The sequence below is a fragment of the Gopherus flavomarginatus genome, chromosome 4, assembly GCF_025201925.1.
Source record: "Gopherus flavomarginatus isolate rGopFla2 chromosome 4, rGopFla2.mat.asm, whole genome shotgun sequence".
Lineage (NCBI taxonomy): Eukaryota > Metazoa > Chordata > Testudines > Testudinidae > Gopherus > Gopherus flavomarginatus.
In genome coordinates, this window is record NC_066620.1 from 64,373,372 (window position 1) to 64,388,013 (window position 14,642).

General features: G+C 40.4%; 1 protein-coding gene across 1 annotated transcript in view; it reads right to left on the reverse strand.

The window, feature by feature from the left end:
- Positions 1–14,642, reverse strand: part of DNAH8 (dynein axonemal heavy chain 8) — a 593,210-nt gene that overhangs the window by 151,956 nt on the left and 426,612 nt on the right. Inside the window, exons 57-59 of the mRNA XM_050948396.1 lie at positions 11,463–11,585; positions 9,671–9,884; positions 2,163–2,272 (exon numbers count right to left, since the gene is read on the reverse strand). Coding sequence (XP_050804353.1) covers positions 2,163–2,272; positions 9,671–9,884; positions 11,463–11,585 — 447 coding nt within the window. The remainder of the gene's footprint in view (positions 1–2,162; positions 2,273–9,670; positions 9,885–11,462; positions 11,586–14,642) is intronic.

The window sequence follows — 14,642 nt, forward strand, 5'->3', positions numbered from 1 at the left end:
TGGCATGTAAGGCACACCATCAGAGGTTCATTTACTTGCCCATCTACTAATGTGATATATGCCATCATGTGCCAGCAATGCTCCTCTGCCATGTACATTGGCCAAACTGGTTAGTCTACATAAAAGGGGAACACAAATCAGACATCAGCAATGGTAACATACAAAAGCCAGTAGGAAAACACTTGAATCTCCCTGGACATTCAATAACAGATTTAAAAGTAGCCATACTTCAACAAAAAAAATTCAGAAACAGACTTCAAAGAGAAACAGCTGAGCTACAATTCATTTGCAAACTTAACACCATCCATTTGGGCTTGAATAGGGACTGGGAGTGGCTGGCTCACTACAAAAGCAATTTCCCTCTCTTGATATGACACCTCCTCATTAATTATTGGGAGACTACATCCACACTGACTAAATTGACCTTCAACATTGGTTCTCCATATGTAAGGTAACTCCCTTCTCTTCATGTACCAATGTATATTTATGACTGTATCTGTAATTTTCACTCCATGCAGCTGAAGAAGTGGGTTTTTTACCTACGAAAGCCCATGCCCAAATAAAACTGTTAGTCTTTAAGGTGCCACCGGACTCCTCGTTGTTTTTGTGGATACAGACTAACAGGGCTACCCTTCTGATACTTTATATTGATATAACTGTGTCCATACTAGGGGTGTTGTACAGCTTTTACTATGCCAGTATAGTGAAAATGGTACAACTTTTGTGTGAAGAGAAGCCCCAAAAGAAAAAAGAGAAAGGATAAAATTATAAAGAGCTGCATGATCTATTGTGAGTAACAGCTCACTGGCACTGAGTGGTCTTGGGGAGTAACACCACTTTCCCCCACCACTTTGCCCTAACCCAAAGAGCCTAGCAGAACCTAGTGGAGCATCTGAGACCCCTCTAAGAGGAGCGATGGTCATGAAGCCCAGTGGAGCATAGGAGTTTCATCAAGGGAAAGCCCAATACGAAGAACCCAGCAGAGCAAGCAGACTCCATTGAGGGAAAGCCAAGCCCAAGGGGCCCAGCGAGCATTCTTGATCACATTTGGAACATCTGTGTAATCTACTCTGAGTGGCATCTCACATTGGTTGATTTTTGAAGGGTCAGAATCCATTAGCTATGGATGTAAAATCTTAACTACAGTTTCTACTAAGAACTTTTCAATATAGGTCCAGAGTCCAGAGCTTGGCTTGGGCTGTGGGGGCTGGCTAATAGAGAACAATACATAGCTCAGAGGAAGCTGGGGTAAACAGATAACCTTGTGTGTTTCAAGTTAGTGAGCGGAGTCAGCATAACTTCGAATGTAACTGGGCATCCTTATCATGACTTATAGACATATGAAGCACTGAGAAAGGCTTCACGGTTACTCCCTAATGCAGGGAGGAGATAGTGGTACAATACCTCTCAGATCCTAGACAAAGTTCGGGGAGAGGACTAATATGATTGACATGAGTTATGACACCCTCCCCTCACAGATGTATGCCAGTCCTAGCCCACAGAAATGCAAGGGTAAACTTGTGAAATTGTTAAGTACTAATTACTGTTTTTTCGCTTTAAATCTGTAGGAATGTACCTGTTGGTCAACCAAGACAGCTGCTACCTCATTCCCCTGGACCTCAAAATTAGAATTTAACCTATATACTTTAATAGACATAGTTTGGGGGTAATTACCTGTGTGTCAGCAATATGTTAATTTGAGCCATGGGTGGAACCATTATGTAATCTTTTACATCATTGGTTTATTGTGCTTATCTTGTCTTGCTGTTAGAACCTATCCAGCAGTTTGGGAAAACCCACCCCTGTCCCTTATCTCCGCCCAATGAGCACCATATATAATCTATTGTAACTAATAGTTTTGCAGTGTCTCTGAGCCTCATAAGCAAAGTGACACTCGGCCAGCATTGTGCGTAATAAACTCCTGTGCTTGACTCTACATGGTGTGGATTATTGTTCCTTCAACTTTATTTCTGAGCATAGTTTGGAAGAGAATCACCCATATTTCGCTCCCTCCCCACTGACCCCTGATCACAGTGGGAACCACTTTGGGTAGTTTTATGAAAGATATGTTTTAAAATTTTGAAATAAGCACCTAACTTATGGTAATAGGCACCCTGTTAATAGGTAGTGAATACAGTTCCATTATTTCCTGTATTCTGTACCTTAGTCCATTGCCACAATACTCTGCCAGCTGGAACTAATTTCTTTATCACGTCACATATTTCAGGATTGAATTTTCTGCATGGATGAAAGTATCCACAACCAATTATTCCTGAAAAATAAGATGCAATATACAACTTCAGAATGATTGCAAGATATAATTCATTCTTTCCTAAGAAAGAAATGTTATTTACCTTACAGTAGCCATGGTTCATTGAGATACATTGTCTACATAGATTAAACTTGTGGTTTGGTGCACAGGTCCCCCATGCATGTGAGATTGGATTTTTTTGGCCAGCAGTGTCCATTGGGGCTGTACCTGTGCCCTAGATGCCCTTGCAATTACACTCCAGAATGACATAAAGAGTGGAAGGGCCTAACCATCTTTCAGTTCCTTTACCATTACAGAATTCAAATGATATAGGACTCTGAAGTAGCAGAGAAGGAAGGTGTGTCAGAGAATCAATGGGGACAATGCATCTCAAAGAACTGCAGTTACTGTAAAGTAAGTAACAATTTTTTCTTCTTTGAGTGATTGTCAACATGGATTCCACTTCTAATGACTAGCAAGCAAGGACCTCATAATCAGGAGGCAGGTGCTTGGAGTCCTATTTTAATAATAGTTGCAAGACAGGTCTGCCTAAGAGGGCGTCAGATCTTGAGGTCTCAACTAAGGAATAGTGCTGGATAAAAGCATGCACTGATCCTCATGTAGCTGCCCTGAAAATTGCTGAAATTGATATGCTTCCCAAAGAAGCTGAAGAAGTTGCCTGAGCCCTGGTGGAGTGGGCTCTAACCTAATTTAGCTAACTCATAGCATGATCTAACACAATTAGATATCATTTAGGTAGTCTTTGGGTGGATTTTGTCTGACCTTCCACCGTATCAGCAAATTCTACAAACAGCATGGGAGAGCTCCTGAAGGTCCTGTTCTGTCAAGATCGCATGAAAGAACCCTAACCCCATTAAGGGTGTGAAATTTGGCATCCCCTTGTTTAAGTGAGACCTGGAAGGAAAACTGGACAGTGAATCATCTGAATCAGATGAAAATCTAAAACAATCTTTGGTAAAATTTAGGGTTAAGCTTCAGGGTCATTTTGTCTTTGACGAAGTGGCTATTCACCCACGAAAGCTTATGCTCTGATATGTCTTTTAGTCTATAAGGTGCCACAGGACTCTTTGTTGCTTTTTACAGATCCAGACTAACACGGCTACCCCTCTGATATTTGTCTTCAAAGAGCACCATGTCAAGTGGACCATCCAGGAGGACCTGAATCTTCCCTACCCTTTGAGCTGATGTTATAGCTACAAAAGAACATTTTTATGGATAGATGGTATAGACAGCAAGTTGTTCTGCTAAGACTGCATTTAGGTCCCCTGAAGGAGAGGGCCCCTGGACTGCAGAAAATGCATGAATAAGGCCCTTGAGAAATCTAGCAATTATAGGGTGGTAAAATATGGTGGAGGACAGTGAGTGGGTACTCTTGCTAAATGTACACTTATGGAGCTGATGGATAGCCCTAAATGCTTCAGTGATAGCTGACAGCCCAAAATAGTAGGTATGGGGCTTCTAAGGGAGATAAGTGGCATTACAGAGCCCAAAGAGAGAATCTATTCCATTTGGCTGAATAGATCGTCTAGTTGAGTCCTTTCTGCTATGTATCAGTATCATGAACATCAGCAGAAGCAGCTTCTTTTGACAGTAATTGACCAGCCCATATCTATGTTGTCAGATGCAGTGATGCGAGGTTTGGGTGAAGGAACTGACCTTTGTTCTGGGAAATCATATTATATCAAGTAAGACAGGTGATGTTATCAGAGGGTGAGCTGACAGGTTAATTAGCTGTCTGGACCAAGCTGGGGCCAGTACAATCACTACTGCTGAATCCTGCTGAGTTCCCTATGTATTAAGAGGATTGATGGCTAAAAAATTGGTGAATAAACAGAGACCATGAGACAAGCAAAGCATCCAACAGGAAGCCTGGACTTAGGCCTTCCTTTGAACAGCAAGTTTGGCATTTCTTGTTCCAAACTGAAACAAACAGGTCAACTGTCAGGTATCCCCACTACCAAAGCTGCTCAGTAGGGTGGAGTCTTTGACAGTCCATTGGCAGTCATTTGCAAATTGTCTGCTGAGCTGGTCCATTATGACATTCTGCAAGCCTGGTAGTTGCAGAGCTATTTGTGTGATTCAGTGATGAATGCACTAGTTCCAGAGATGATCAATTTCTTGGCAAAGTGTGTATGTGTGTGTTTAGGGGGGGGGAATGAATGTGCTCTTTCATGTCTGTTGACTTAAAACGTTGTTGTGTTGTCTGTCATTACCTGGACTGTTAATCTATGCACCATGGGAAGAAATGATGTGCACACTAGACAAATAGCTCTAAGTTCTAGAAAGTTTATGTGAAGGTGAGTATCTTCAAGAGTCCAGAAGCCTGGTGTCTGTAAGTAGTCTAGATGAACTTCCCCACAAGTGTGGAGGCAGCTGTTACCAATTTCTTGGTAGGTAGGGAGGAGAAAACAGTACTCCTTCTATAGAAGGAGAGGGTCCTTCAGCCAGTTTAATGATACAAGACTTTTTGGGGAACCTGAACCCTCATGTGCATGTGATGTCTATTGGGTAGATGCACAGATTTCAACCACCCTTGTTTGGAATGTAGGTGATGTCTAGAATGCTGTGTAATGTACGTGTAAGAGGCCATATAAACCAGGTCTATAAGGCATACTCTTACAGACATTTGTGAGTAAGCTAACAGCAGGCTGATAAGATCTGGTATGGTCTTGAGTCTTCCCTATGGCAGATTCCACATCAGCTGAGTTTATCCACCAGCACTACCTCAATGAACTCTCTTTTCTGAGTCAACAGCAATGATGACCTTTTATTGTTTTTCCTGAGACCCAGTGTGGTGAAAAGATGTAGGATTTTGTGAATGGAACATTCACTTTCTTGAACGAGGCAATCATGGAGGTATGGGTATATCTGAGTCCCTTGGGTCCTTAGATAGGCCACCATGACTGCAATGCACTGGTGAATACTCTGGTATATACAGCTGAAAAACAAAAGAGCAGAACTCAATACTGGTGGTGGGAAGCTCCCACTTAGAATCTCAGGTATTTTCTGTATGCTCAGTGAAAGTATGTTTTTTAGAAACTGAGAACCACAAACCAGTCTAAGAAATCTAAGGATATTGAGCTTAGAGTTACCCTCTTGAATTTGAAATGGTGGATGAACTTGCTGAGAAATCTCAAATCTAGGATTGGATGTCAGCTCCCCTTCTTCAGGATTAGAAAGAAATGTGAGTAAAATCCTTCCCCTCTGAACTCCAGAGGCATGTCTTCCAATGTGATGAAATTTAGAAGGGAAATGTTGTTTCTTTCTTTAATAATATCTCATGAGAGGGCCCCCAAAGAGGATAGGAAAGGGGGGAAGGAGATAGGAAGTGACTGAAATTGAATAGACTACCCCACATTGATCACCTCTAAAACACAACTGTCTGAGGTAATTCAATTCCAGACTTTCTAAAAATTCAAAAGCTGGTGTCAAAAAAATAGAGGGTGGAGGGAAGGGTATAGATACTCAAAAGTCTCCAAACTTGCTGCTGTGAGGTGGATGTGGGATGTGCAGTTGCAGAGGAAGAGACAGAGGGCCTTCTTTTTCTTCCCCAATGGCTTTGATGATCTTAGTGGCACATAATAATAGGTCTTTATCTAGAGTAGCTTTGTGACCTGGCTGCTTTTTACGGGCTGGCATGTAAAGTGCCAGGGAACTGAGAGTGGCTCTCAAATCATTCAGAGAGTGCAGTAGTTTGAGCATTAGCTTGCTAAATTCAGGGTTATGAGTTCAATTCTTGAGGGGGCCATTTAGAGATCTGGGGCAAAAATCTGTTAGGGGGTTGGACTAGATGACCTCCTGAGGTCCCTTCCAACCCTGATATTCTATGATTCAAACAGGTATAGAAAAGAAAACAATTACACTAATATCACTATTTACTTATATCTATCGATTGATAAATATACACAAAATCAGTAAAGTCTCACAGAGTGCAGAGAAGTGAAATTGTAGGAGTTCCATCTCACAGCCACGTGTCATAAGAAGGGAAAGTTGGGTCCATTCCACACTTTATCTGCTCAAGTGTGAGGGATGCAAGGTCACTCAGGGTACAAGCGCTGCCCCGACAAACACTGCTATCTAAAAGAATCTGATGTTAGAAGCATGGGGTGCATGCACAAAAGAAGTGACGTTCATGTGGATAATCACTTGAAGAAGAAAAAATAGGTACAAACACAGCCATTAGTCTTGCAAATATTTCTATACATGCCTAACGTTAGGCACATGAGTAGTCCTGTTGACCTAAATGGGACTAATCACAAGCTTACAATTATGCCCATAAGTATGTATGTATTATTTACCTTATTTTTAATTCATATATGCAACAGGAAACCCTTAAGTTTCTTTCAAGTGGTCATGAACATAAAGGTTGTCATAAAGAAAGAGGAAGATAAGTGATGCTAAGGAGACAGAGTTAATGTTAAAAATAAGTTAATATAGGAGCCCACCACATAAAAGCACAGCTGAAGGTAGCAGAGCTGTGGGAGCTGAACGTGCAGGAGTAACTTCTCTGAAGGGTAAAATTTTCCAGAGCAAGGAGGAGCAGAGGAAGGAAGAAATGGAACTCAGGTGTCTCTTTTGTCCTGGCTACTCTCATTGCCCTAGTAGGCAGTCTTTGTAGTATACATTTTGCTGTGTTGAGCACAGAAATAGAATGACTGTAATACTCCCATAGAGTGTCTAGCAATAGCCTTGCTAACATCACTGGTCCTGATTCTTGGATCCAACTGAACTAAGTTTGGCCCATGATCCACAAAGTAGGAGTGCAATGTGCAAAGCTGGCTTTATGCTACGTTTGCAGCACCCTAGCTCTGGGGCCCATTCAGCCCTAACTTAATTAGAGCAACTTCAGGATTGTTCTAACCTATGCCCAGTGGTGGCTCCAGGCACCAGCGCAGCAAGCGCATGCCTGGGGTGGGAAGCCGCGGGGGGCGCCCTGCCGGTCACTGCAAGGGAAGCAGTCAGATAGCCTTCGGCGGTATGCCTGTGGGAGGTCCATCGGTCCCGCAGATTCGGCAGCAATTTAGCGGCGGGTACGCTGAAGCCGCAGGAGCAGCAGACCTCCCACAGGCATGCCGCCAAAGCCAGCCTGACTGCCGTGCTTGGGGTGGCAAAAAAGCTAGAGCCGCCCCTGCTTATGCCAATTTATCTATGACCTCAATGGGCTGTTCAGGCTGCCAAAAACAGCTGAAGTATAAAAACATTCCAGCTGCAAACCCTCTTCCCCCAGCCATACTCCTACGCTGGGGGAGTAGCACAGTGTTTATATATATATATAGAGAGAGATATACGTATCTCACAGAACTGGAAGGGACCTTAAAAGATCATGGAGTACAATCCCCTGCCTTCAGTGGTAGGACTAAGTATTGTCCCTGACAGTTTTTTTGTGTTTTGTTTTTTTGCATTTTGTTTTTTTTTGCCCCAGACCCCATGGCCCCCTCAAGGACTGAGCTCATAACCCTAGGATTAGCAACCTAATACTCAAACCACTGAGCTATCCCTACCCCTGTACTCAGACAGGCCCCCTAGGCTGGAGCATTTCCCAAGTAGCCTGTTAAACTGGCCTTATGTCCCCCTTTGCATCTTAAGAACAAGTTGGGTCCACTGTTTTTTTATACTATTCATGTGAATTATTAGAGATTTATGGGGGCAAAAGGATAGTTGAAAATCATGACTGTTTGCAAGTCTATTTTCAATAAACAGATTTTGAAAAGTGTAATATAGAGTCCTTCTTGTTAACATGCAATTTTCATTTTTGTAATTCTAAATTCTATTCTGAGATCTGAAATTTATTCTGTATTCTACCAAAACAAACTCCACAAATGACACAACCAGATCATACCTGCCAAAACCCAGACAGCTATGAAAAGGAACACTCGGTGAGAATAATAGGTACAGACCCTCTAACTCACCTGAACACATTTGACTGGGCGAGAAATTGGAAAGGAAAAGAGTGGAAAAACAACAGATATTTTGCTAAAAGACATAAAGGCATTGCTCAACCTAAAAATGATATGCTCAGATGTAAATTGAATTATGAGTTAGTGAATTAAAAACTTTAACAATTAAAATCCTGGGTTCAAATTTTATTATTTAGATTAACTTAAAAGGCTGTTTACCTGCAAAGTACTGAGTTCAGGGTCCAGTATTTTTTAATTATTTATTTTTTCAATGAGACTTATTGCAAAGAAAGGTATGACTCAAAATAAGCATAAATGGCAGAATCTGGCCCATAATAAATAGTTTAAAACAGTGACTCTGAACCTCTCCAGACTACTGTATCCCTTTCAGGATTCTGATTTGTCTTGCATACCCCCAAGTTTCACCTCACTTAAAAACTACTTGCTTACAAAAATTAGACATAAAAATACAAAACTGTCACAGCACACTATGACTGAAAAATGGCTTACTTTATCATTTTTACCATATAATTATAAAATAAATTGATTGGAATATAAATATTGTACTTACATTTCAATGTATAGTATATAAAGAAGTATAAACAAGTTGTCTGTATGAAATTTTAGTTTCTTTGCTAGTGCTTTTTACATTGCCTATTGTAAAACTAGGCAAATATCAAGATGAGTTGATGTACCCCCTGGAAGACCTCTGTGTATCCTCATGGGTATGTGTGCCCCTAGTTGAGAACCACTGTTTTAAAACACCAAAGACTGAACTGCATCTCTAATCCTACACAGATCTGCATAAGTGGCTGCGTGGAACACCAGCAAGAACTTAATTCCTTGTGATACTCCTTGCACAGGGAGGAATCACAGACTGTTCCACCCAGTGCAGTGGGAGCTAAGATTCCTGTTGTGAACAGCACCAGTTCAGGGAGCTAAGTTCCTTACATGGCTTTTGATGTTAGCAATATCATCAACTATTTCAGAGGAAATTATATTGGTCATGTATTGTGAAGTCAGAGAGGAAAGCATTAATTAACTGCTAATTTTTCTTTACATATGTTTGTTTGTAATTCAGAAGCCTACATATATATTTTGTTAGGGTGGAATTCACCTAATTTCAGAGGGCCTACACCAGGCCTTCACCAGTGACCTAAGAGGTGAACTGGACCTTGAACGGGCCCTTTGCAATACGACAAATTTCACCCTAAATGATTTGGTAACTGAAAACTTTTAAAAAGATTTATTGTGTATTTAAAATTAGAAGTATTTAATTCACCTTTAAGTCACAAATCAACTGAATCTGACTGTCTCATTCTAATGCAAGGCTCAATTCTCCTCCTACTTGCACAATTTTACACTAGCACAACTCCAATTATTTCATTGGAGTTATTCCTGATCTAAAATTGTGTAAGAGGACAATCAGGAGTCAAGTTTATAAATTTTACATGTATTAGCCTACAGTAAAATAAATCAAAATTACAAAAAAAATGAATACCAAAAATTTTGTCTATGGATGCATTGGATGGTAGTGTGCAATTAAACACAGTAAACTGCCTTTTTAAACGCTGTGGGATGTCATTACGGCCTCCGCCAGGGTGTATCATAGCTGCCACTAACTGTACATCAACAATTGTAGTAAAGTCTCCAGGTTTATCCAAACTGTACATTCCTTCCATTTCCATCATCTGACGAACTATTTCATTTGTTACCTATAAAATTATAAAACAAATATTAATTACGATTTCAAAGGAAGAAAATGGAAATATGCTCATCTTCTAATTTTCTTTCTTCTTGCAATCTCTCCTCTAATCCTCAGAGAAATTTGTTTTTATCTTAGTCTAGACACAGACCACAACACCTCCAAGACTTTCAAGATCACTTATAAGGCACTACCTTACCTACATGGCAAACTACCAGAAATTTTTTTAAGAGCTTTAAAATATAACTAAATAGTAATGAAAACACTGTCTCACTCATTTTGACCAAATAAAGAAATATTGTCTTATTGTTAAGGCACTGAACTAGTACTCAGAGGAGTTGGGTTCAGTTCCTAACTGTGCTGCAGACTTCTGTGTGGCCATGGACAAATCACTTAATCTCTCCATGGCTCAATTTCCCATTTTGAAAAATGGGGAAAATACAGCTACTTGCTTTCTCCCAACCTTTATCTAGCTTGTTTATTTAGATTATAAGCTCTTTGGGAAAAAACAGCTTCTAAATATATGAATGTACTGTGCTTAACAAGTGGATCCAGTCTTGTTCGGAGACCAAGGCTCTACCATAATACAAATAATAATGGTAAAATTGGTACATATACCGCCCATGAAATATCTTCATGCTAATATTTATATCAGTTGATCTTCCCATTTGTTGGGATGTTCTGGTGAAAAGATTAATAGAAGGAAATTATTAGGTGAGTATATTTAGTATTCCCCAGCATAATTTCTCCATTAATCATTGATAAGGAAATGTATCCATCCAATAGGTGACTGGTGACCTTGGGAAGTGAGTGTGTCCTAAATCTCCTCAGGAGCTGAGTTTCCTAACACCTATATGTTTCCACAAGGCAATATCTTATGTATCTGGTTATGGAAACTTCCATGACTTCTTTCCTTTGCTTTTTTGGGTGGCAAGAGACATACTAGGCTGTGTGTCTTATGTGCTGTGTTCAAGGAAAACAGATTCATTGTGCTCTCTATACATCTATATCTTGCCATCTGTTTTCTGTGATGTGAACTGGCTTTGGATAAGCACAGTAGAATGAGAAGAGTACAATATCTTGGGAAATGTGGAATGGAATATTCTTATTTTAAATCACTCTAGGAGCAACACTTTGTCTGCATACAAGACACCATACGGCTTTTCCATAAATAATACAGAACTTCTTTGCAGAAATTTATGGTTTACTACAACTGACTAGTCCTGTCAATTTAATGTCAGGCTGAACATTTGAATAACATGCTATTTTAGGGATTATACTGCTTTCATTAGCGCTTTTTAAAAAATGACAAAGTTAAGGATAACATATGAAATATGACTCCTAAATACAAGATATATCTTCAGAATATCTATTCTACTCCCTGATGTTTGTTTAATAATTACACCATAATCATATGGATTTTCTATGATTTATAGTTTAATAAAAACACTGCATTGAAAAAAGGAATAAAATGTTTACTGTATATGAGAAAAAATCTGACTGATAAAATCTGAGATTCAAATATTCTTGTTAAATACTACAGAATATATTTTAGTCATATATTCTTATATGAAGTTTTCTTCTATACCTGATCTCCCCATTCATTAATTATTGGCATATTAATATCATCAATAAACACGGTCATTCTTCTCCCGCCTGGTGGTCCATAAGTACTTCCCATGCGTTTGTCCACATAACTCTCTATTGTCCTCTGAAGGAAAAGAAAAAGTTCTAATTTAGTATCTACAATACCAGCATATTTTAAAAACATTTTATATTTATATTTGGAAAGGGTTTGTTTTTTTTAAATTTGCTGCTTGTTGCCTTGAGATAATGGAAAATTTCTTATCTGATCATTTTCTTTTTGTCAGCAGTTTCTCATCTCATTCTTCACAAATAGGCTGTCTCTCTCCCCCATGGAACTCAAATGTAGTCTGGAATTATTCCTGGAGGATTTAGGACTAAAACCCCTCACCTCATGCCACCAGGAGAATTTTTCCAAAGTCATAAAAAGACTCCTAACAACTGATTATTAGCATTAAGACGATAACCTCAAATTATATTAATGAACCTTAAGGTGTGTTGAAGTCTTCATTTAAAGAAAAAAATCAATTTGTTTTGAATTGTATTATGGTCATTTAACAAACTACTAGGGTGGGTAGATTGAGGAGATTGATCAACTAAGAGATTTTCAGTTTTGGTGCACAGCTTCTCCCCTCAAAATTCACTAATGGGCAATAAAAAGTAATGAATTACTAAAGCAAGATGAGAAAGAATAAACTAGAATTTAAATTATTAATTACAGTAGAATAGTAAGCAGAAGAGGAGGTTACTCACCTTGTGCAGTAACTGACGTTTTTTGAGATGAGTGTCCCTCTGGTTGCTCCATTCCAGGTCAAGGGTGCGGCCCTGCGCCTTCGCTCAGAAAGTTTTACAGCAGTGCCCGTATGAGCCATGCACACGTGGTGCCTGCCTCACGCTCTGCCAGTGCCTCAGTAGTGTGCGTGCAGCATGGACTCCTTAGTTCCTTCTCTACAACAGAGCCTGCACCAAACTCCGAAGTAGAGGGCAGGAGGGTGAGTAGTGGAGCACCCACATGGACACTCATCTCAAAGAACATCAGTTATCGCACAAGGTGAGTAACCACCTCTTCTTCTTTGTGGGTACTCCACTCCAGGTGACTTAAAAGCAGTATCTCTTAGAATGGTAGGGACTTCAGATCTGGTAAGAAAGCCATTGACAACAAAGCTTGTCCACTCGAGTGTCCATCAGGGGTCCCTGTGTGAGAGCGTAATGTTTGATAAAGGTGTGCTCCGAAGCCCAGGTGGCAGTCTTGTAGAAAAGGGCAACAAAAATGATTAGAGATATGGAGTGTCTGCCATATGAGGAGAGATTAATAAGACTGGGACTTTTCAGCTTGGAAAAAAGACAACTAAGGTGGGATATGGTCTATAAAATCATGACTGGTGTGGAGAAAGTAAATAAGGAAGTGTTATTTACTCCTCATAACACAAGAACTAGGGGTCACCAAATGAAATTAATAGGCAGCAGGTTTAAAACAAAAAAAGGAATATTTTTTCACACAATGCACAGTCAATCTGTGGAACTCCTTGCCAGAGGATGTTGTGAAGGCCAAGACTATAACATGGTTCAAAAGAGAACTAGATAAATTCATGGAGGATAGGTCCATCAAGGGCTATTAGCCAGGATGTGCAGGAATGGTGTCCTAGCCTCTGTTTGCCAGAAGCTTGGAATGTGTGACAGGGGATGGATCACTTGATGATAACCTGTTTTGTTCATTTCCTCTGGGGTACCTGACATTGGCCACTGTCGGAAGACAGGATACTGCACTAGATGGACCTTTGGCCTGACCCAGTATGGTCGTTCTTATGTTCTTATGCTGGTGAGGGGGATGTTACGTAGAAATGCTATAGAGGATGACACAGATCTAGTAGAGTGTGTCTTCACTGAAGTCAGAGGTTGTATGTGCTTAAGTTAGTAACATATGCAGATACAGTTTGATATCCAGTTATATATTCTTTGAGTGGATATCGATTTGCCCTTAGAATGTTCTGCTATTGAGATAAAAAGTTTAGGGGAAGCTCTAAATGGCTTACTTCTAGCCAAATGAAAAGATAATGCCCTGCAAACATCAAGAGTGTGCATTGCCACTTTAAAAGGATTCACATGCGGCTTAGGAAAGAAGGTTGGTAGATGAATAAGTTCGTTGAGGTGGAAGGATGAATGCACCTTAGGGAGAAATTTAGGATGAGTTCAAAGCGTGACTTTATCTTTAAAAAAGATAGTGTACAGAGGTTCAGCCATGAGTGCTCCAAGTTCTCCCATGCATCTGGCAGATGTAATTGCCATTAAAAATGTAGCTTTCATGGATAGGTGCAGTAGGGAGCAGGTTGTTAGTAGTTCAAAAGGTTTGTGCATCAAGGCTATGAGAACTAAGTGTAAGTCCCCTGGTTGAGTGGGGGAGTGTCCAGATACAAGGTTTGGATGCCCTTGAGGAACCTCTTTGTGATTGCCCACCCTAAGATCATTGTGTCATCGATTTTTTGGTGAAACTCTGTGATTGCTGCTAGACGTACTTTTATTGAGGTAAAGGAAAACCCGGATAATTTAAGTTCTAGAAGGTAGTCCAGTATAAGTAAGAGAGAGCAGAAGCAGGAGAGGTGTGCCTGGCGGAACATCACGTGGTGAACTTACTCCATTTATGAAGATAGATAGTAAGTGTAGATATTGTCCTACTATGTAATAGCACTGTTCGGACATGTTGGGAACAATCTAGTTCTTCGTTAGAGAGCCATTGAGGAGCCATGCCTTGAGGTTGAGCATCGCTATGCTGGGGTGGTGTAACTGGCCCCTGAGTTGAGATAAAGGATCCGGAGGGGAAGGGAGCGAGATCAGGGCAGAAGCAGACATCTGTGTTAGAAATGGGTACTACGCCTGTCTGGGCCATGTAGGAGCTATTAGGATGACCCTGGCCCTGTCTGTCCATATTTTCTGTATCACACTGTGGTATTGGTGGGAGTGCATACAACAGATTGTCGGTCCATGTGATCATGAACGCATCCCCCATGGAGTGCTTTCTCAGACCCGCTCTGGAGCAGAATCTGGGGCATGTCATGTTGGTCGCAGTTGTGAATAGATCCAGTTGAGGATAACCCCAATTCTGGAAGATGCTGTGTAAGACGGTACTGTTTATCTTCCATTCATGGTCTAGGGGAAAAGATCGACTGAGCTCATCTGCTATGGTGTT